Source organism: Pseudopipra pipra, chromosome 9 (assembly GCF_036250125.1).
Source record: "Pseudopipra pipra isolate bDixPip1 chromosome 9, bDixPip1.hap1, whole genome shotgun sequence".
In the NCBI taxonomy this organism is placed as follows: domain Eukaryota; kingdom Metazoa; phylum Chordata; class Aves; order Passeriformes; family Pipridae; genus Pseudopipra; species Pseudopipra pipra.
In genome coordinates this window covers 23104223-23127222 of record NC_087557.1, presented here as the reverse complement: position 1 = coordinate 23127222, position 23000 = coordinate 23104223, and the positions used below count along the sequence as shown (strand labels likewise).

The 23000-nt window shown below is 39.1% G+C and overlaps 1 protein-coding gene across 3 annotated transcripts in view; it reads right to left on the bottom strand.

Annotated features, from left to right (window-relative positions):
* TUT4 (terminal uridylyl transferase 4) overlaps positions 1–22980 on the bottom strand; it is a 44424-nt gene extending 21444 nt beyond the window's left edge. For 2 of the 3 annotated variants that reach the window (XM_064665220.1, XM_064665222.1), the window contains exons 1-12: positions 22852–22980; positions 14231–14906; positions 12412–12575; positions 9066–9182; positions 6856–7033; positions 4607–4695; positions 3406–3457; positions 2755–2824; positions 1705–1831; positions 1084–1203; positions 478–699; positions 152–326 (exon numbers count right to left, since the gene is read on the bottom strand). In XM_064665220.1, coding sequence (XP_064521290.1) covers positions 152–326; positions 478–699; positions 1084–1203; positions 1705–1831; positions 2755–2824; positions 3406–3457; positions 4607–4695; positions 6856–7033; positions 9066–9182; positions 12412–12575; positions 14231–14792 — 1876 coding nt within the window. In that variant the 5' untranslated portion in view covers positions 14793–14906; positions 22852–22980. The remainder of the gene's footprint in view (positions 1–151; positions 327–477; positions 700–1083; positions 1204–1704; positions 1832–2754; positions 2825–3405; positions 3458–4606; positions 4696–6855; positions 7034–9065; positions 9183–12411; positions 12576–14230; positions 14907–22851) is intronic. The other variant, XM_064665221.1, reaches the window with a different exon arrangement.
* Positions 22981–23000: the final 20 nt, after the last annotated feature.

The window sequence follows — 23000 nt, the reverse complement described above, 5'->3', positions numbered from 1 at the left end:
GAAAACTTGTCTTTAAACAGACTAAGTAGCTGACAAAATATATATTAAAAAAAAAACTTATTGTCCAGACTTCTTGAAACAGACTGATAAGTGCTAGGTAAATACAGAAGATAATGCAGGATGAATACAGAAGCAGAAAGGATGATCCTACCTTCAATGGCTATTCGCCTTTTAGGCCAGTTTTTATTCTCTCTGGTTAAGAGCTCCTGTACCCGTATGCTGATGACATATTCCTCCAAAGCAAATTCCAGTGTGTAAAACTTCAAAAGTTCCAACCACAGTTGCCCCAGTGAAACTTGGTGAGGGGTTTTGAGTGCTAAGAGAGACTGAAAAACATGGACAAGAATGCTCAGCTTCAATAAGAAATTAATATTCCCCTTTTTTTCCCCTGGTTCCACCCAATATCAATGTTTAAAGATGAAAAAACAGGGATAAGAGGTAGCAAATGTTTTTCAATGAAATAAAGCCATGACTTACAATCCCTTGTTTCTCCTTTCCATTACTTTGGTTGTCCACTTCTGAGCTTGTTGCCTTCTTGCCACCACCTTTTTGTTGTTCAACTTTAGCTTTACTTTCTGCTCCAACTGAGTTTTTTGCTGCACCGTTTGTTGGGGGTTTGTACTCCCACCTTACAAACTCATCATCTTCTACACCCTTCAGCTGGTGGTCATCTGGCCTCTTGGAATCAAAGCCTTCAATCTAACAACAATTAAAGTGGCTCTGAAACAAGACTGTATGGAATACATACAACCAAACATTTTCACCAAAGGTAACACTGACAATTGTGGTATTTATACCCCTCAAGAGTAACTGGCGTCAGAGGAATAAATTCAGAAATCTAAAGAAGAAAATAATTGCCTTTTGTCTAAAATACAGAATGACACAATTGCAGAGGCTACAGCAATTGCCTTTCTAAAAAAGTATTAAGAATCATCAAACATCATCTTTGTGAGGATTAATTACTAATGCATTTTATTTACAATTTTTTTGGCAATCAAATTCCGTACATTTTATGAGCTTGCAGAACACAGAGATGTTGTCAACAACTTAACAATAAGGTCACTATATCACCAAATCACTTACCCAATTGCCCAAATAGGATGGTAAAATACGTGGTTTTCTTTGTTGAAGAAAAAATATCACCATTAAGGCAAAGGAATATGAGGGAATGCCACCTTCAGCCTGACAGTCAATGTGGCAGAGCTGTAAGAGAATAAATAATTACATCTCTGATGTAAAACCAGCATTTTAATTTATGATCTATTATAAAAGGACAAATACTAAAGAAATGTGAGAAACAGAGTGAAACAGAAAATCCTGTCTCTCAGGAACTGCAGTCACCATGCCACGCCACAAAATAAAAACTACATTCATACAGTGTATTCATAGAGTGCCTTAAGTTATACTATTTTATTATACATTATTTTCTTCAGATACACCACATTTTGTGATTGTGGGACACATTTATGCTTCTAATTTCTGTCATGTTTCTAATTCCAGCTATCAGGTATGTGTTGCTGTGAGGTGGCACCTCTCGTAGGGAGATGGGGTGAACTACTGTCATCAAGTATTTCCTACAGACACATTCATGTGACTTATACATTATACTTACACATATTCATCTGGTTTATACATTGCATTTTATGCAGTACTTAAAGAGAAGAAATGACCATTATAAGCACTGAGGATAATTAAATAACTTACTCTAGCCCAGTAGCGGAAAGCCAAAACCAAAGGAATAAGGACAGGCTCCAGTTTTCCAAGTGCAGCCAGCAGGTCAGTTGTAAGGCAAGCCACATCATTCCTAGCACTTACTTTACATGTCAAACCACTGGAATTACAAACATAAAACAGATAAAGGGTTATCACTCTGTGGATACAGATGATGCCTGGGGCACAGGGGAAGGTGGGGCATCACACCCACCATAACAAAAACATGAGTCAGTGTCTCCCTATGCAAGAACCCGAATTTTTGAAACAAAAGCTACAGAACATAGTTACATTTTCTTTACTACTAACTCATTTAGAACTTACAGAAGTTAATTATAGCTAAAAATATAAAACAGCATTAAGAATTTGCTCTAAGTTCTGCCATTACTTAACTGTGCTATCTTCCACGATTCAACCTTCAAGTATATTGTCTACATTCCAAACACTGAAACAAATAAATAAATACTCCAGACTTGCTGCATATTAAGAGTTGGTTAGGTCCACAAAACAGCTCTCTAAAAACTTTCTTTTTGCTTCTCAGAATAATTATTTCTATCCTCTTACAAACACAGGAAAAGATATGTCCACCCTTGTTGCCTTTACTTCCCCAGAGTTTCAACCAGTACCTCCAGCCAGTCAAGCAATCCTGTTTCATTTTGGAGGTTGCTGCTTCTTAGGAATTTACTGAAACTATCAGATGATGTGTCCTTTCTGGCAACGTGGATCTTATAAAATGTTTTTAAAGCCTTGGCTTAAACTGCTGGCAGCAATTTTAAATAACAACTGAAAACCATTCCACTTTTCCCCTAGTTAACTCAAAGTAGAACACTATTTTCAGACTCCTACAACTGAGTTTTATGGAGCACAAAAACAAAGGCAGCTTTCTTTCTAGATTACGTTTTCAGGTATGAGCAATTCCCTTTTAACAGCAATGTCAGCTCAATGTTACAGCAACAGTTCTTGTCAGCAGTGCAGGCAACAGCTGCTGTGAGGAGCAGAGTAGAAACTGGTATCTCCTTAACACTCCTTTTCAGTGACACATACCTTTTAACATCTTTGCAAAAGACAACAGGAACTTTGGCATGAAAATCTGACTCCACATCTGAGTAGACAGCTAAGCAAGGAGAAAAAACAACATTTTGCTTCAAAGTTTTTTACAATTTTCCCAATTCTGTTTTTAAAACTATTATATTTATACCACAATTTTTCAGAAGTGCTGCACAGCTAACCAGTAAGCAATATTTTCTGGTTACTTTTGATGCTCACCACCAGTATCAAACAGCCAGGCTGTGTTCCTGACAGAACAATGAGGTTACAAGTTCCAAAAGGCTTGTAAAAATTCTCACTCATGTTCACATGCAAGTGGAAAGCAGCTTTTGAGTTTACTGCTGAAAATTTCTTCTACAAAAAGTTAAACACTACAAAAAGTTTTTTATCTGGCATCTAACACTATTGCCTATTGCCATAACTTCTGGCAATCTGAACTGGACTAACTGGGCTGCCATTCTCTTGCTGCAGCTTCTCATCTCAGTCACACAAGCACTGGCATTAATAAAAATCACATTCACAAAAACAGCTCAGACACTTTGCTTGAAAAATAATCCATCTTTTTAAGTTTACAGAAAAATTAAGCATAAAAACATCCAAGCAGCAGATGGAATGTTAAATAGAAATGAGATGCAACTAAAAACTCACCACTGTTCTTCAAGATCTCAAGCACCTGGATCAGAACATCTGGCTGACTCATCTACAAAATCAGAGAAGGTTCCATTATTCAGACTAACCTATTTTATTTTACACTTTATTTAAACCTACTTGGGTGGCACAATTAGTAACTCTATGTTCTTTCATAAAAGTGAAATCAGGTGTCAGTATTAATGAAAAAATTGATTGTATCTGTCTGCACCATGAAAACAGGTACTAATAAACATATCGGCCAGCTTTTTACCAGCCTACATCTTTTCTAGTCAACACTTCTGTTCCAGTTTGTATTAACAGACAATTTGTTAAAACAAAACACTTGCCATATAGTCAACTATTTCAATGTCAACACATGCCACTAGAAATGCACAACTACACAGAATTTAATGTCAGTGCTTTCCCAAGGGTTTTTAAAGGTTATGATTTTTAAGCGTGTTTTCTTTTCTCCCCAGAAATCAACTTAAGTGGCGTTTCAAAGATAAGCATAAATAGATCAAAGAAAGGCTAAAAAATTAGCACCACCTTTGAGCTTTTGTGAAAAAGTGACATGGCACACTCCACATGCAACTGTTTGAAAAAGGGCTCAGTTCTGCTTCCTGACTGCAGGATCATTTCAACACGCCCTAAGTATGACCCCAAACAGGTACCTGGAATTTCACTGTAACATGTACAGTCAAAAAAAGGGCAAGTTCAGCAGCTGTGCCTCTAACAAGAACATGCTGCTAATATCATATACTAAACACGAACTAACAGCTTCAATATTTAAAGGTAAATTATGTTGGTCTGCAGGAATTTTAACCTGTACTTTTACCTGTAAATTGGGATGTGGTATTTAATTGCAAGTGACTAAACCGTAAAAGGAAAAAATGTCATTTCTAGCCCCAACTTTAAAAGGGGGGGAAATCAATGCCTACAAGATTTTACAGTCTGAATCATGAGCACATGAAAGCACATTTATCCAGAGTCAACTATTTCCATATTGCTTCAATGCTTATTCAAAAATTTAGAAAAAGGCTAGCATAAGATTGTCCAGAAAAAAACAACCCAAGAATTATCCATAGCACAGCTGACACCAAATCAAAGATTAGATGCTTTATGATGCCCCCAAGAAGATAAAGGCAATGGAGTTGAAATAAATGTTGATGATCCTGATCTAAAAAACAGTCTTAGTTAACACAAGATAATATCTACACACCTTAGGGGGGAATTTGATATCGATGTTCACATCGCTGGTCTTAAAAGCAAATCTGGTTAAACAGGAGCCATACATCCTCAGGGAGCAGTCTGCAGAGAGAGAAACAATTATTTAACAGCTAGTAAATACATTTTTCTTTAGTGGATGATGCATACTCTGCTTTCGATACTGCAGCTCACAAGTGGCACTCCCAGATTAATGAACACTGAACCCCTTTCCCTGCCCTGGGAAGGTCAGTCATTTCCATGACACAGCAGCACAGGAGAACAAATCATTCAAACGTTCAATTACACAACCAACAGTTTCCAAGCTGTTTTAAAGGTTTTTTTGCAATAGTTCTATTTGTTTTTAATATAAAACCACATATGAAATAGTAGTAACTGTCCCTGTCTCAGTGCTGCAGGATTTTTTGTAAAAGCTTCTGTTAACTCTAGCTCGATTCTTCTGCAGCACTCGGCCAATTCTAAAATTCTCTGGTGCCTCACACACTTTTGTGTGAGGCACCAATCTGTTCATCTCATCAGCAAGTTCCTATGCACAACTCATTATGTACCATGCACATAAAACATAACTTCAGTATAATCCCAGGCAGAGTCCAGGATCCACTCAGTGAGTCTGGAGTTAATACAGTTATCTACAAAGGTGCAGAACAAATCTGAAGCAATTAGGAAGTATCTATTCAGGAATAATATAAGCAATGTCATTCCACTCCATAAACAATAACTTATCCCACTTCATGATACAATTTTTGGAGATGAAAACTTTCCTGTAATATCTATTAGGGTCTCACATATTTAAAACAGCTGAAAATTGAGACTGTTCTCAATCTCTCCCAAATCCAACACCTGTTCAAGCAGGGTCACCTAGAGCAGGTTGCCCACAAATGTGTCCAGTTGGGTTTTGAAAATCTTCAAGGATGGGGAGTCTGCAATCTCTCCAGGCAACCTGTGCCAGTGTTCAATCAGCCTCACAGCAGAAAAGGGTTTCTTGTATTTTTTCTTAGGACCTTTATGTGTGTTTTGACTAAACTCTCTCAATCAGAAAATTATTCTTAACAGAGAAAATAAATCTTACACATACATAGCTTCAAACAAACCTATTTTTCACTACTTAGAAACCAGTCCTCTCAAAATGAATGTCTGTATGTGTAATAATAATGATTTGAAATTATTTACAAAAGCTTTTCATAGTAGTAACAATTTTTGCATAGTTCTAATGTGAGCTCAAGAGAAAATCATGCCAGAGCATTCCGTGTTTTCTACACTGTTTATTTATTCAGTTTTTCCCAATTTACAACTTAGGAAAACACATTCACTAAAATATAGCTGGCTCTGTAAAGGAGAAAAACAAACTGTCATTTACTATTACAGACTCCCCTTCCACTACTCCTACACCTCCACAGAATCTCATCAGTCCAAACAAGTCAGCCAGACAAGCAACAATAAAATAATAGTTTTTCCTTAGTACTTATGTTAAAATGTTACGTAAAAAAAGCTTTGTCTTATCCTAATATACTATCAGTGGGAAACTCAACAGTATGTTGGAACAGAAGTTTGCACCAGAAGCCACATTTACAGAGCAAACAGATCAGCAAAGCTCCACCCTACAACCCCCTGTTCTATTCAGCACTTTATATTCAAGAAAATCTATTTAACAGAGCACCTAAAATTAAAGCTGATTATCCTGCAGCTAATAAAATCTTTCTTACTGCTGTATTTTTATAGAGCAAAGGGAAAAAAGAAGGTATTTATAAAATAAAAGGATAGTATAGAACAACATCCAGTTTCAATACAAATGAAATAAGAAGTCTGAAAACTTTTTTTGGCAATGAGATTAATATTTTCTTCTGTTCAGATGAACTAAACACCAAACTGTTACCATAATGTCAGCATCACCACAGCTCCAAAAATCTGCTCTAAAAGTGCCAGTCTGTTAACAGGAGATGAGGGGAAATCAATGCAAAGAAGTAAATGTCAAATATTATCTTCTTTTTGTATCATCTCACCACTCTAAAGAGGATCAATAGCTTCAATGAATACATATTAGAGAAAAGGACAAATATGCACAATCATATTTTCCTCTTTTTGTATGTTTTTTAATTCCTTTAAAATCAACTGCATATATTAATAGTGTATAATATCAAGATAATTTAACCCCAAATTCATTGATTCACCATTAATGAAGGCATCAAAATCTATGTAAAAATAAAGAAAAATTGTCACCTAAAGGAAAGGAAGAACACTGAATACCTGGTAAGGGCTGCTGAATAATTTTCTCCATCTCATTTACAATCTCTTGACGAATTCTGAAGTCCTCATCTGAGATGCCTTGTTCATGTGCTGCCTCGATGAGGGTAAAACTCAGAGCAGCCAACTGTGCAGAAGAGGGGGGTGGGAGGGCCCGCAGCTCATTTTCCTCTTGCTTTTCCTGTATAATTATTGGATAACAAAAGTAATAACTAATATTTGAAGGAAAAAAGGTTATCTCATGCTATTGTATGATATCAGAGCATACTGTTTCCTGTTTGTGTTCTATTTACATGGTGTCCTGACCAAAGGCAGGAGCTCTGCCCAGCCTAACAAATCCAACAGTGTGGCTCACAGGAATGGCAGCAGATGCTCAGGGTCTAAAATAGAGAGTGGTGTTTCACAGCTGGCAAGTGGGGAGGAAATCTGCTGTATTCCATTCCTGAGCCACATTTTCTGACAGTTCTGAAACAGGATTCATCCAAGAAAATAAAAAGCTGTAATTGTTCCCATATAATAAAAGTAACTGAGCTGCAGAAGTCATACTGATTTCTTGAGAGTGGATTATACTTGAAGGAAAGGTATCAGAGGCAGGAAAAGTATTCCTAGCTCCAAGGAATTTTTATAAGTTCAGTCCCATTGCTGCTTAAACAGCTGGTGCCAGAAAGCACTGGGTTTAGTGCATCTAATCCAACAGCAAGAACAAGTCAGATATATCAAGTCATTTGGGACTAAGTACAACAACCTCTTGTTTCATAAATTCACCAACTAAATGAAATGTGACTGACAAGAGAAATAAATAATAACCATAACATAAAGCACTAGGAAAACACAGTATAGTATGAAAATGTGTGCTTAGTTCTAAGGCTGCATCTCTCAACTCTTCTGTTCTTATTTGAACGGATTTAGCATAAGAAAGAATATGGGCATTTTTAAAGGTTTTTTTTACATCACTACTGTAGGATTTTTCCTGAGTTGGGAAACCAGAGCTGCTGCTGAGCTTATTTGATAGTCTTGTATCTCCTAGAGCTGTATTTTATGTGTATTTAGAGTGTATTTTATGAAGTAACATTCAGACAGTTACATATGTATCACTATAATGTGGCAGGGACATGAAGCCATTTGGAGACAAGTGTTAAACACTGAAACTGCTCCCTGTGCCCCAGCATTCCATTCAGCAGCACAGAAACCTCATTCCTCAATTCTTATCTCCATGTCCAGATGAAAAGCATGGTAAGAAAGTGTTTTTATAACAAACATGAGGCCGGTTCATTCTTTTTTCCACGACAGTAAGAGAACCAGAATCCTTTACCAGTATCACTGAATACAAAAAGGTGACTTTCTGAGATGGAATGGATTTATGGCATCCAGAGTTTTCCAGGTTATGCCTTGCACAAATTATGGAATTAGAGCATTAATAGCAAACAGAAGTATGGTAAGAAATACACAGAAACAAGAGAAAGTAATTTGACTGAAATTTGGGGAATGGTTGTAGGAAGATTAATTTTAACCATTTAAATCACAAAACCCAACACACTGGGGAATTTGTAGCTCTTCATCAGCACTTACAAAAACAGGCTGGCAGGAAAATCTGGGCACCTTTTACTGGATTTCATGCATGTAACAGTTCTTTTGAGTAAACCACACCACCATGGTGTCTGATAAAGAAATTGCTTTTCTCTTTGTAAACCTTTTCATATTAACCTTTTCAGATTTATAAACCCAAGCAGATGATGATGAGTGACTCAGGAACTGTCTCCCTCCATCCTGTAACTACTAAACTTCACAAGTCAGACTATGTAAAAAAAAAACAACAAAAAACCCCCAACATTCCCAACCCACCCCTAGTCCCTGGAGATCCTATGACCAATGACATTATTTTTGGAAAAAAACAGAAAAACTAATTCTATTTCTATATAGTACATATATGTCTCACTTAAGTTACCTTGCATTCTGCTACTAAAAGTATGATGAACTGCCCACTACTCAGAGACACTAATTCAGAAGCAATGACCAAAAATGTTCTTTCCTCTCTGCCTGGACAGATCATCAAGCCCTTCCTCTCAAACAGAAAACAGAAATTTGTGCATCTCTGCTCAGCACACAAACTTTCACCTAAATGAACATGACCAAAGAAAACAAACCATATAACAAAAAAATCTATTTTTAAAGAAAAAAAAAAGAAAAAATAGCCCAAATTTTATTTAACTTACCATTATATTTTTCTTATGCCGTTTTTCTTTAATATGCTTGTGAGCTCCCTGGATGTTTTCAATGTGAACTAAGCAGAGCTTGCATAGATACTGACAGTTGGTGTATTCTGGGGAGCGCTGAGGAAAAAGGGCCAGAGATTAAAAGAAAACGTTTCTCCCAACAGTGCCTGAAAAACTCAATACTTTGAATAATAAACTGCATGTAATACTTTTAAAGTCAAGGTGCTTTGCAAACATTCAGTAATCTTAAAGAAAAAAAATGGCAGAAATGGGATTTTTGCCTTTATGGCAAGTGGGGAAAGAAAGGAAAGGAAGTGAGATGACTAAAATATGACACTTCTCAGGACATTTTAGTGAGGGATGATTAAGATTGAAGACTTTATGCTTTCTAAGGCTGACCTAAAGGCCAGTAAACCATTCCCTTGACAGCTCAGGCTGACAATAACAGGATTTAATAAACCCCAGCATTTCCCCTCCTTTCTGTGATGAGAGAACAGCAAGTATTCCTCATGTTACCCACTCTTTGTGTGCTGACAGCTGGTGGTGGGCTTTGGCAGCACATCCCCAGCACTCTGTGCAAGGGCTGCAGTCCCATGAAAAAGGGAGCGAGGAGGAACATGACCACTCACTATTGACACTGAAGAAGGTGTGATCTCTGATGCTGTTGCATTTTGATGAATAATCTGGGATGCCCAGAACTAGAGAAACATGCAGAACAAGCACCTTTATGTACAGACAGGCTGGGAGAGGTGAAGTACAAACGGAGAGCGGCCACTGGGGAGACCCGAGTCTGCCAGAAGCTGCCAAACTCTGGAGATGATGGGGAAGAAGGGAAATCACTGTTCTCAGAGAGTCCAAGAGAGGATGCTGTGGAGTTTATTCAGCCAGAAAACCATTAAGATCTACTAGACTAAAAGGCAGAAAAGGGGAGGCGTTGTTTGCAAATACCTCATTTCACCTGTCTCATCCTGCACTTGTATTTTCTAACCCTACTTCACATTTTCATCTGAATTCTAATACATCTGTATTTACCAAAACCAAAAAGTACACTGAAAACAACAGATGTTTAAGCAGTGACATAACAATGAATGAAGAGAGAACACCACTTTAAGACACTACAGTGGACCACAGGTCACTTCAACAAATTTTGACTTACCATAAGGAAACCTAAACCACTGTTAAATTTGGGCAGGTTTTTTCACTTAATGAGTTTGACCTTTTGCTTTTGGGAAAAAAAAAAAGTCTGATGCTCTCCAAATGCAGAGTAAATATCAATGTAAAATAATAGTGTCATTATGCTTCACTTAGTAAGCCTCTTCATCCTTATTTTCTATGAGACAGATACCCAGTAAGATGAAATTAAATATCCATTCAGAAAACAACCAATAGACAGTTACACTTGACTAGCTGGGAAGATTCACATATTTGATACCTGATGACTGAAGTAGTTCAGTAATATTTTACCACTCTTCTATAATAAAATGAGTATCAGCAATGAAAGTATCTTAAAAATCTGTGTATTACTTTACAATATTGATCTGCTGTATTATGTCAATAGCTGTTGCCAGAAAGGCTGAATCATGTAACAACTTCTATTTTGCCTTTATTGTAAAGACTTTTTTAATCCTCTAGTTATGCTTAACTGCTATGAGAGGGGCAAGAACTCAAAACAGCAAGACAAAAAAGTTACAGACTAGTACCTGTGTAAGATAGATGCATCCAAATAAGCCAGGCCTCATGAAATTTGTCCTTGGATATTCAAGGAGCTAATCTATAACAGAGCTAATTGTATTTTAAAGAACTCACAGAGAATGGGAAGGTTCCAGATCACAAGCAAAGAGAAACTTATGAATATCTTTAAAAGGCTAAAGAAGATGAGCCAAGGAATTAGAGACCAGTCAGAAATAGCATTCAGAAAAATACTGCAATAAATTATTAAAAAGTACACAGGGACAAAGGTGACAACCTGACCTGCTCCAAACAAATTGCATTAACCCAAACTTAGGGTTGCTTTTTTAAAAGTGCTTGAAGAAGCAGCAGCAGATGTTGTATCTAGAATTTTACAAAGTTTTTGTCACTTGTCACAGTACCAGTCTCCAAAGGAGACCATAAATACTACCTAAATAAAGAACAGTAAGGTGGCAGCAAAACTGCTCAGAGAACTGTCCTCAGAGCACACACACCTAAAAGCATGTGCCAAGACTTTTTCAGCAGGGGTCCTTGTGGGGTCAGAAATATCCACACCTTTTTGAAGACTTGGGAAATGCAAGGGAGAGTGTGCTGACTACAAATCTGAAAGCCACAAACTTGGGAGGGGATACAGAAGATGTAAAATAAGAAAAAATTCAATAATTACAACAAATTAGAGGAATGGAATAAATAAGCTGCCACTAAATAATACCACAGCAAAGTATCATTCCTCCTTAGGTATTGCCAACTGCAAATATCCAGGGCTGGGAACACCTGATGGAGCATTTCTGAAGCAAAGGCTATGGGGACCATTGCTAGTCAAACTACAAGCCAACATCCTACTGTTGCTAAAAGAAGCAAAGAGGCTAAACAAAAATGCTGTATTTCAGACAGATGCAGCCAGCTTTCCTCCCTATATGTAAGACTTCAGCTGAAATGGTATGTCCAGTTTAGATACCAGTTACACAATGGGTGTCTGCAGAAAAGCAACAAGAATGAACCACTAAAAACCCCAAGACCAGTGAAAAAAGACAGTCTAAAGAAGGGAAGATTGGAAGAATGGTAAGGATCTTCCAATGTGCAGGTGATGTGAAAAAGAAGTAATAAACTTATGGTTATTTTCCTAGGACAACATAAGAGGGATTAAAACACTAAAAGACACACTTGAATTAGACATTTAGAAAAACTTCTGGGTTGCTCACACTGACTTGGACATTGTTTCACTGGGGATACTATTGAGAGCAGTTTAGATGAAGATTTGTAAGCACCCATCCCCAAAATGGGCCTGGGGAGAGGCTGATATACCAAAGAGAGCACAAAGTTCTTCTCAATCCTGCATTCTGAATTTCCAGGGAACCAGACTTTCCAGAAAATCTTATGTAAACAATGGATCTGGAAACCTTTAGGTCTGCAGAGTTAAAAAATCCTGTTCTACAAAGGCTACATGTACCACAAAAGGAGCCAGAAGTTTCCAATCCATATCATCAGCCACAATGACTGACCAGTCAACTACCAGGGATAAATCCTAGTCCATAAAGTGATTCATTATTAAGAAGAAAAGGAGATTGTAGTAGAAACACCACCCAACCAAAACATGGTGATGATAATGAGAGAGGACACACATTTTCTTCTTTATCTGATAAACAACCCAACCTACTTTTTCAAGTCTGGAGATATAATCTCTTTCCAGCCGTTCCTCGGCTTGTTTCAATCCCAGTTGCTGTTCAACTGTCAGATTGGATTCATCAAGAACAGCAGTGGTTTCTAAATAATCTGCTTCCAAAGTATGTTCTTTTGTTGATTCAGAATTCTTGATTTTACCTACAGAAAGAAACAGTTACTTTTTTCAGAATAACTCACAGAGAGGAAAAATAAAAATTAGATAAGAGCCAAACACAAATTAGAGCTACATTCCAGGTTTTTTTCCCCAAAGGCTGGCAAAAATCACCTTAAATGTTAGAATCTTTCCAGTATATTAACCAATATTTTAGAGAGACTTCAGAGACTAGTCTGCTACTGAGAGTGCTATCAAAAAGAGTTTAAAAAATGGTAGTTTAATTTTGTGTTTCAGTCATAACTTCACAGTCTCTTATTAGGGCAAGAAAGGAGCTTTTGTCATGCAGAACAGAGTATGCAAGACCCTGATGCCCTACTGTAACAGATATAAGAAATATTAGGCATAAAATTATTTTACACAGCACATTTTAAGGGAATAAGTCATAGAACTGCCCTAAAGCCATTCACCCATATGACCTTACAGAGTCAGTCATCAGGCATTTCAGGCCCTCAATTTGGAAGCTGCTGGAGCTGCACCTGAACACACTGTGACACTTCACCACCCACAGCTTCGGAACGCTGCTGCTCCCAAACACAGGTCAGCTCCCAGGGGCCAGTTCCTCCAGATGCCTATGGATTGGTCATAGGCCACTAATCTGCACAAACATCTACATCAAATTACTCCTGTCATTTTTACATAAGCAAAAGTGAGGGCTACTTGTGCTTTGTGCTTTTTTTCTTTCCTTTCACATGAGATCTGTGCCCCCAGACCAGAGAGGAATCAAAACGGAATAAGTTTCCAAGTCCTGATTTCTCAGTGACAGATGGTCCCCCAGTATATGATGGTGGTGGTCTACAAACAGCTGACTGATCACAGGATGCTGCCACTTCAACCTGTTTTGCCTGTTCAATTTTATTAAGACAGCTAAAAAAATACACACTTTACTATTTTCCTACTATTTCCATACAAGCAACTGCTGTACAGGCAATATTCACAAAATTGCCTGTAGTTGTGGGAAATACTTCAAACAGAAGGTCTGTACTGGTATGGCATATTAGAGATGAAAAATGCATTCTAAAAGAGTGTGACAAATCCTGAACTATGGAATTAACCTGATGAGACAAAGCCTGATCAATATATTTAATTTTGACATTAAAAAATACGTATAAGAATTGCACGCTCATAAGGGTAACTGCTGATGGATGATACATATTCCAGAGCTTCCTAAATCAAAAAGCCATCTGCCAAAACCTATTTTCAACATTTTTAGTAACCAAAAGAGCACAACAGTCACAGAAAAAATAAGGTTTTTTCCCCCACTTATGATAAAGAATTTTTCTTACTGATTTTTCCCCTCTGAAAAGCAGTAATAACTGGCATTTCCCTAAGTAGCAATGATATTATGAAGGGTTCCCCCTTCATAAGGCACTACGTTCACAAAATTGCCTGAAACCCACACACACTAAGTAGCTTACAAAGATGTTTAGGTCTCAGGCATAAGAAGAAAGGACAGCTATTATCATAATCTCTTGTTCTCCCAGCAAAATACTGGTATTAACAGTATGTTCTCTCTAAATGCAACCAGCAACTTTCTCTGTGTGAAGAAAATATTCCAACAGAAATATTTCAAAGCCCTTTTCAGCCTGTTCACAAACGCACCAGAAGAAAATGGAATAAAGCAGTGTTAAATAATACTCACTGAAGTCATCAGGCTTATGTTCCATTTTCCTCTGATCTGCAGCAGCCTTACCAGGATCACCAGTCTGATCAACACCAGCCTTCAAAGTAGGAACTCCCAGTGGATTTTCCAGCACCAGTTTCCCTTTCTGTGTAGCTGTTAAGCTTTCCATTCCGACCCCATTCCCTGAAACATGGGAGCCTGGAGCGTTTTCTCCCACTGCTTGGGCTTTTGTCTGTTTCAGGTTTTCCATTGCTGATGATAAATTAGAAAATTTTTTTGTTTTTCCATGACTTCGATCCTGAACGTTTGATCCCATATCTTTAGTTCCAGGAATACAACTATTTACTTTGCATGATTTATTTTCCCCTTGTTTTTCAGAACAAACATCATTTTGTTTACTTTTTTTGCTGCTATTCCCACTTGGAGAACTTCTCCCAACATCCTTCACAGATTTGTCATTCCTATTATGTTTGTAATTTTGATTAGCTGTAACTTTGACAGGTTTGCCTTCCTCACAGACAAGACGGACAGACTTCCTTGGGTCATGATTTCCATTCTTTGAGCTCTTGGCCTCTTCCATTATAGTGAAGACCTGCTTCTCCTGTCTCTTGAGACCACTTGAAGTGCAATTCTTCAGCAATTTGCAGTTGATTTTAAATCCTCTGTGCAGGCAAGGATTGTAGCTGATTGTCTACTGAGGAAATAATGAGAAGACATTTTTAAATTGAAGGAAGAAATTAAAGCTCTATGTAGACAGCACATTAAATAAACTTCTCTAAGGGAAAGTGTAACTACAAATTATTATAGGAAGCATATTCCCCCCCAGGCATAAGTGAATTTTCATAATACATTCAGTACTACAGTAAAACTCATGAAAATGTTGATCATCTTGATTTGTATTTAAAAAAGGAGGGGATATTAAGAAATGAAAGATGGCAGAACACTGCAAAAAACACTGTGATAAACGTGCCAACAGCTTGCTTTTTTCTTTCCTTCCTATTTCTGGCTTTCTGAACAAAAATAAGAACCAAGATGTCTGCAACTACACTGGAAAAAATGAAAAAAAAATTAACACATCTAAAAAATCCCACTCAATAAATACGCAGCTCAAATTAGCCACTAGAGAAAACTAATTCTGTTTCCAGCAACCAAGCTCCGTTTTATTAACTGATTTCAAAAAGCATTTAGAGATATAATGCAAAGCATTAATAATAAACCTGACTGACCACCTGCCCCCACAGATACTCAGCAAACCTTTGACACATCCAGCTCTCATATAAGTTAACTGCCAACAATTAAATGAGATTTTGCTTAGCAAAGATACCCCACAAGTAGTAAATATTTTGTTTAGCTGCAGATTAACTTTACTCATGTAAACCTCAGAGCTTTAGGTGGTGTATAATCATCTGAGCTTTATGTTGGCTGCAGCTCAAAGGCTGTGTTTCCAGTGGGAAGTTATTAGTAAGTAGATCTGTTTGTAGGGAATTACTCTTATTAATATAGAAAACAAAGGGGAAGAATCTGTAACAAGAAATTAGATTTTGTTATAAATAACCTTGAGATAGCAATTTAAAAATTATGAGAATGAAGTATTAGACATAAAAGAAAATAAATTTTGTAAAACTATAGCAAGTGCAGAGTTTCTTTCCTACCCAGCTCATATCTGGGAAGTAAATGAATGATCCATGGAAACATCCAGGTTTTAGAGAACCCATCAAAACAAGTAGCTCATAATTTAGTGAAGAAAAGGAATAATAGAAAAGTCTATGAATTACAACTATTAAAAGTATCACAACGTACTTTTGTACTTTAATAAGAATCAGAAGGAAGGATCAGACCAAAAAAAACCACAAAACCACCTTTCTGAATATTATCAGTATAAAAGAGAGTAACTTTTTTTCAGGCTATATAATATAGTTACTGCCTCTCTCTCACTTTAAAGAGACACAAATCAGAAAATACTTCAGGACACAAAGCACATACTAAAATGGTTATCTAAAGTCTCTACTGAGATAATTGAAAATACATATTATCTTTCAAAAATGAAAAGCAATGAAACGAACAAAACCCACAAGAATTTTCCTGAAGCTGATATGAGCACCACAGTCTTTAGCAAAATAGAAAACCTGAAAAAGAAAAAAAAAAAAAAATCTGTATTCCTAGATTTGTTCCAATGGCTAAGTATTTTATCTCAGAAACACATTCAGTTACTATTACAGCTATTTCCTATTAAACACTGACTGCACCTGGCTCGTACTTCTGGATCAAAAATCAAGAAGATTAACCAGTATTTGCCTCTGGACTGTACTCTGTCTTTCCCACAGCAATTCCTGGCAAACAGCAGCAGGATCCTGCCCACCTGGCCCAGCGCTGCTCAAGCCCCAGGGTGTGAGGAGAGCCCAGAGCCCCCCGGGTTGGCTAAACTTGGATGACTCCAGTGCCAGCTGATCACTCCAGCTCCATGGAAAGCTCTGCTCTATGGATGGCCAGTGTTACACCTCTGGACAGGACGGCACCGTCTTCACACTCTACCGTGTGTTTGGGCTTTTTAATGTAACCAAAGAGAAAGCTGAGCAGGACTTTTCAAACGCTAAACTATTTCTTATGTTTCACTTGTTCAGCCTCAAGAGGAGGAAAAAACACCCAAACCAACAAAAAATCCCCCCCCCCTCCATCAATTCCGCTTCTTTTCTGGTTCGTTTCTGACCCCACATCCCCCTCACACACCGACCCGACCGGAGCAGTGACACCCTTTCTCCAACCCGGCTACTCACTCCCGGCTCCTCGGGCTGCTCCTTCCCCGTGCCTTCTGCAGGGAACCAAACCGGAACCCCAATCCAGCCTAACATAAAGCTGGCACCGGGAGGAGGAGGAGGAGCACGGCCGGTAATAACAAACAATTGGCAGGGTGGGGACAACTCCTGTTGGCACCACTTCCACATCAAAGCTGCCACGGAACTCCAGCGCTGCAGGAAAAGTGGGGCCTCGGTTTGCTCTGCTTTTTGTATGTGTCAAGTTGTTGGAGTCATATTTGGAAAGAAGGTTTTTTAAAAAATCCACAAAAATTATTCAAATTATTTGATCTCATTCATTCAATAAAATACACAGTTACATATTCAAAGAGAATATATAATCTTTAATCAAATGTACAAATGTGATGGGAAAAAACAACTGAGGAAACTTAGTAAAAACTAGAATCCAGCTAATAAACTGAGTACTGTGATAATATTACATATCAAGAGAGTGAGTGTAATCAAATGTAAGTAGCTAATGTTAAAAAACCCCACAGATATATTCCTTATTCCTGAGAAATATGAATAAAGAGAGGCCATGACATCTCATAAGACAAGAATATTTTGTATCCCCAAAAAAAAGGTAAGAGTTCCACAATGAAACGCTGAATCCGAAATGCAAGTGCAATAATAATGTTGTTGAATTTGGGGATTTTTTTTTTGCTTTTCCATTTTTTTTTGTTTTACTCTTTACTGCTGAAATTATTTAGCAAACAAAAATTAATTTAAACTGCTGCAATATACTCGATAGTGCCAAATTACCATCTCACAAAGAACTGCAAACTAAACCAACTAATAAAACTTAACACGAGAAACAAAACAGAGACCACTCCTAAACCCAAGAGGGTCTCAAAAAGATTCCTCTGTCAGATATTGGCCATCTACATATGAGAGAGGGGAGAGAGGGAAATAGGGAGAGGGAAAGGAGTGCCTCTGAAAAAAAATAACACAGTTGGAAACAAAACACTGGAGTGGAGTGAATCAGTGCTGAGGTGGCATCTTTCTAGAAACCTGGATGGCACATCTTGTTCACAGGCTCAGGCTCATACCAAACTGCCAGATCTGGAATCAAAGAAGAATTTTATTCCCAGACGGGCTGGCAACAAAAACAGAGCTTTTCACCTGGGTCTGCAAAGTGAGGTGTGATCAACCTGTTGAAAGCATCTCAGAATATTTCATTTATTCACTACCCCGGAGTTACAGGGGACTTGGTTTCCTTTGCTTTCTGAAAGTACCGTGCCAGGTACTCCTCTGAACTCTAGCCCAGCCTTTGGCTCTTTTTGAAAAATAATCTGGCTGAAATACAACAGCTTGAGGTCAGACAAGATACTATCTGACCTCAAGCTCTAGAAAACTATTAAATCTCTACATACCTACAGCAACCGAATTGAAAATGTTTAAGATTAGCTTCGCTTAGAAATAATTTTAAGCTCACGAAACAAAGGAGTGAGAGTGTTTCACTTTCATTTCTGCCAGTTTCGATTCTTTCCTCCACCTCTCAGACTAGCATTAGAAAATTCTACATTTGAATTGCAAAAACTCAGCGTGAGGCTTACTTTCAAATAGGGGGGGAAAAAAGCCAAAAAATTTTGGAGAAGCTATTTCTACCCATTTACCTTTCCACTTTTTCCTCTCAAAGTTGTTCCACTGGACTTAACTCCCTCAAACACACACATTTTGGGTCAAACTTTGACATAACAGGGCCTCTTCAAAAATATAGGCCAAGTTAAACTGTGAGCTCTTGCATTCTGAGCTGCTCTTCTGCAAAGCATTTCTTCTTAATCATTTCATTAGGAGCAGAACTGACTGTACCTGGTTTTTTGTGCTCCCCAGTCACAGTCTCACTCACAGCCCTTTGGGCAAACAGAGGAGACATGCTGGGGCTGGGGGAACATAACCATGGACTGGTTTGCATCTACTCCCTACGAGAAACGTAACTTCCTCTCCTTTACCGAGACAGGATTGTTCCAGGAAACACTCACAAACTCGATGATCTTCTGACATTACTTCGAATATGCTCTAAAACATGGTCCCAACTGGCTGAAGGTCCAAAAGTAACCAGAAGAGTAAGTGAAGGGAAAGAGAACCGGCTTGCAAGTTTTGTTTCCCCAGGGAGTACTCGATTAAATATAAACAGTGAAAGTACTACAAACATAAGTGTTATCACTCTCCTTCTATAAAACATTCCCTCCTTTGAGATAGGGAGATGTGTATTTTATCCAAGGCCTGCTTTTATCTGCCCCATTATGATTGTCCTTAAGCTCAAATCTCCCAGTCAGCCCTCCCACAGTAAGTGGGGTGATTAACCTCAGTGCCCCCCTCGCCTCTTTACCAATATAGCCCAGCTGAACTTCCTCCACAAAAATAAAAGGAAATTCTGCAAACAAAGGTTACAGCCAGTCAGGAACAACAGGAAAAGTTGTCTTCTGCACTCTGTTCATACTGCAGCACAGATAATGTCCACAGACACCCCTAATATGCTGGGGAAGATGGGCTTTTCTGGACTGTTTACAGCCTTAGGCCTATTTTTCTGTCTGAGAACTTCCACAAACCATTCAAGCCTCTCCCATGTTCTGTGTCAATAATTTAAAAAAAAGTTATCACACATTTATGTTTGTTTTATGATGAACAAGACATAACTTAGTACAAACTATTACGGATTCTTGATATTTTTCCAAAGCACTTAAAACGAAAACTACCAGAGATTACTGGGCACTAAAGCGCCTCAGGCTCCACCAGCACTAAACCCATCAGTATTCTTAGTAACAAACACAAGTGCTACACAGTGTTTCAGATCTCCCTGTTACTACAAACTATAGAATTTATCTTAGTAAGTATAATACTCCCAAAATGTATCTAGAAGAAAGCCGGTACAGTGCACACAAAATTTAACAGACAAATCAGGGATGCAACAAAACACACTCTGGGCTCAGTGAAAATACAGAACTCGGTAGGAAACCGATGCTGTGTTTACAGTGTGGAAGACCGAAAACTTCCAAAGAGTGATCACCAGATTAACAATTGTGTATATATAAGTAAAAATATATACAATTGTAACAGCATGATATCTGAATTACAAAAGTACTGCTGAGTAACTGAAGTAACAAGAAAGGCTTTGCTTGATACAAAACTTAGTAACTATGTCGGTGCAAATATCTTACAACTGAATTACGAAATGAGCAAAATCTGCTGGATGTGAGATCTGTAAGGGATGTGCTTGTTACACATCACTCTCTGCATTGACACTGTTTTTCCTACAGCACAGGGTGACTCACAGAGAAGGTGAGAGAGAGGCACGTCACCATCACCCAATGCTAAGAACACACTTTCTGACCCTACTTACTGCTGCTGACTCCCATTCCAAACTGGGGAAAGCCATCCTCTGTCACACCAGCTGTGTAACTAAGCTACAACAGCTTCCTTACCTCTCCATCTCATACAGGCTTCTCATGCTTTAGTCCATTTTGGTTCTGATACTGGGTTTTACTTCACAACTGACTGCAGCAAGCACTGGAGCCAGAGGAGGGGCAGTACCTGCCTCAAATCTCACGTATGCTGTGACACACATGCTGTGATCAGAGCAGAAACTGCTCCAAGGTAGCTCCAACTTTAAAAACAAACACACACAACACTTGCACCAATGCCTCTGAGGAGGCTGGAAAAACACAGCACAGCAATGCACAGGTTTAAAGCCTTTCAGAGGCTAAACTGGCTTCCGGAGACCTGAACGGATCATGAAACTGGCTTAAAGAGCAGCCACACACTGAACTCAATTTATCCAACTTGCTCTTAACCTCCCTTTATGTGGTGCTTATGCTACATAAACATACAGCAGTAAGTATTTGTGGCACCTGGATCTTGTATTTAAACAATAATGATCCCTTCACCCCAACTGGAATCCTTGAGGAAGGGATGGCCTTTGAACTACCCCATACCAGTCGCAAACTTCTTGCTGAAAAAAGTATTTCATACATCAACAGAAATAAAAAAAAAATAAAATCTAAGAACATCTCATAAATTGTTTTTTTCCAAAGATTTGCTGAAACCTTCGAATCAAAATTATGAACCAAGGATACAGTATGAGTACATCTGCATGTATGCATGCATTTCTGATGAAAAGAAAAAAAAGTAAAAATTAGATTCGTGTGCATTGTTACAAAATTTAGGTAATTAGTTTTTAGGACTTCTAAGTTAAACAATTTATCAAACAATACACAAAATCTTCCTAATGTGCCAAAAGCACTAGAAATGTTGACTTTCACTAGATTGCTTCCATTGTGTGAATTAATCCACTAAGAAATTGCAGGATCCTTCTTTCTGTGAGCTCTCAATAAAAGTCAGTACCGGTATGACATTAATTCATTAAGCTAGTGACAAAAATAAAGTTAATTTAGTAGAAATGCTTTGTAAAATTTCAAAAGTCAGTATTACAAGTAGAAAACAGGATATACTCTCAGCTGGGCAAAATTCTGAATTGCCTTACAGCATCACTATGAACACACAATCCAAAGCCATCACCCTGACAAGCAGATCCACACGACATTTTACAGGAGCTCCCCAGGGATATCTTGCTTTCAAGTAGGACACAGGGAAATCCCGCTCCCCTTTCTTTCTCCCCACAGCAGCAATTCCCTCCAGAGGAAGAAGCAGGTAAATGCCCTGCACTGTGCAGGTGTTCCACAGCATCCAGCAGTTTCTTTTCCACTGCAAGCTGAGGTAGGAGAGAAAAGCCCCAGCTGTCCTCTGTGCAAGAAGAGAACACAGAAGGAACTTTCTGATCCCTTCGTGTTTATCCTCTGGGAACATATCCCAACATGTATGTTCTGGGAAATTGCAATTTTATCCCAAAATTAATTTTATGAAGGTATTTTCACTAAAGTTAAGTAGAAAAATGATTAAAAAAAGCTCAGTGCAAAATTGGCGTTTGCAAAAGAGACCTCTTACTCCTAATATAGCACCTTCTGCCAGATACTGTAATTAAGTCATACTTCCATGGCTGGCTTACTTTTCTTGTCACGGAAATAATTATGTCATAACTATCTGGGGTCAGACTATCCAAAGAGCACCTACTGAAACTGGAAGCACAACTCAAACCCATAAAAAACCACATATCCTCTATTTTCAAGCAAATGCAATGACCCTTGAATCCAGGACACGTTTCAGGAAGCCAAGTGACATGGAGGTGGCAGGAATACAAAAAAAATTATTAGATCCATACTTAGATACAACTATGTTTTTAATGTACTAATCTCTACCTTAGCCTAAATCCGATTATATTTTTTCTCTGCATGTTACGAGCTCACCCTCCTCCTCCCAGAAACAACCTTAAAAGAGAGGAGGCCTCAGGTAACATGTCACATTCAGCCAGCTGGCAAATCGCAACCTATTGCAAAAGCGGCAAAGTCGTTCAGCTGTATTTGTACATAAAATAAGCCAACAAAAGAGCACGACCACGTCGGCGAAGAGATGCCTGAGTGTCACATCATAACTCACGGAGAGCGGAGGGGGCACAGCCGGCCAGGGCAGCCCCGACACGGGGCATTTCCCCGCGGGCCCCGGGGGTCTCTCCCCCCGCCGTATTTAATCGCACAGGGCGTGCGAACAACAACCCGCACGCAGCAGCCCCAGCCCGGATGCGCCCCGGGGGCGGCCCCGGCCCCCGCTGACCTTGGGGCGGCCCCCGCGCCGCGACCCCCGGCGGCCCCCCTGCCCAGGCGCGGGGCCCGAGGCCGCCACGGGCCGTCGAGGCGGGGCAGGGCTGGGCGGGGGGCGCCGGCGCGGACAGGCCCCCCCCACCCGAGCGCGGCCCCTGCCGCCCCCGCCCCGGGCAGCCCCCGGCCCCGGTACCTGCGTGCGGCGCTAGCGGAGCGGACGCGGCGCCCCCGCCATGCCCGGCCGCGGCTGCTGCAGGCCCCGACGGCAGCGCCTCAGTCCGGCCCGGCCGCCATGTCAGCCGCGCCGCGCGGTGCATTGTGGGGCGAGGGCGGGGGGAGCGC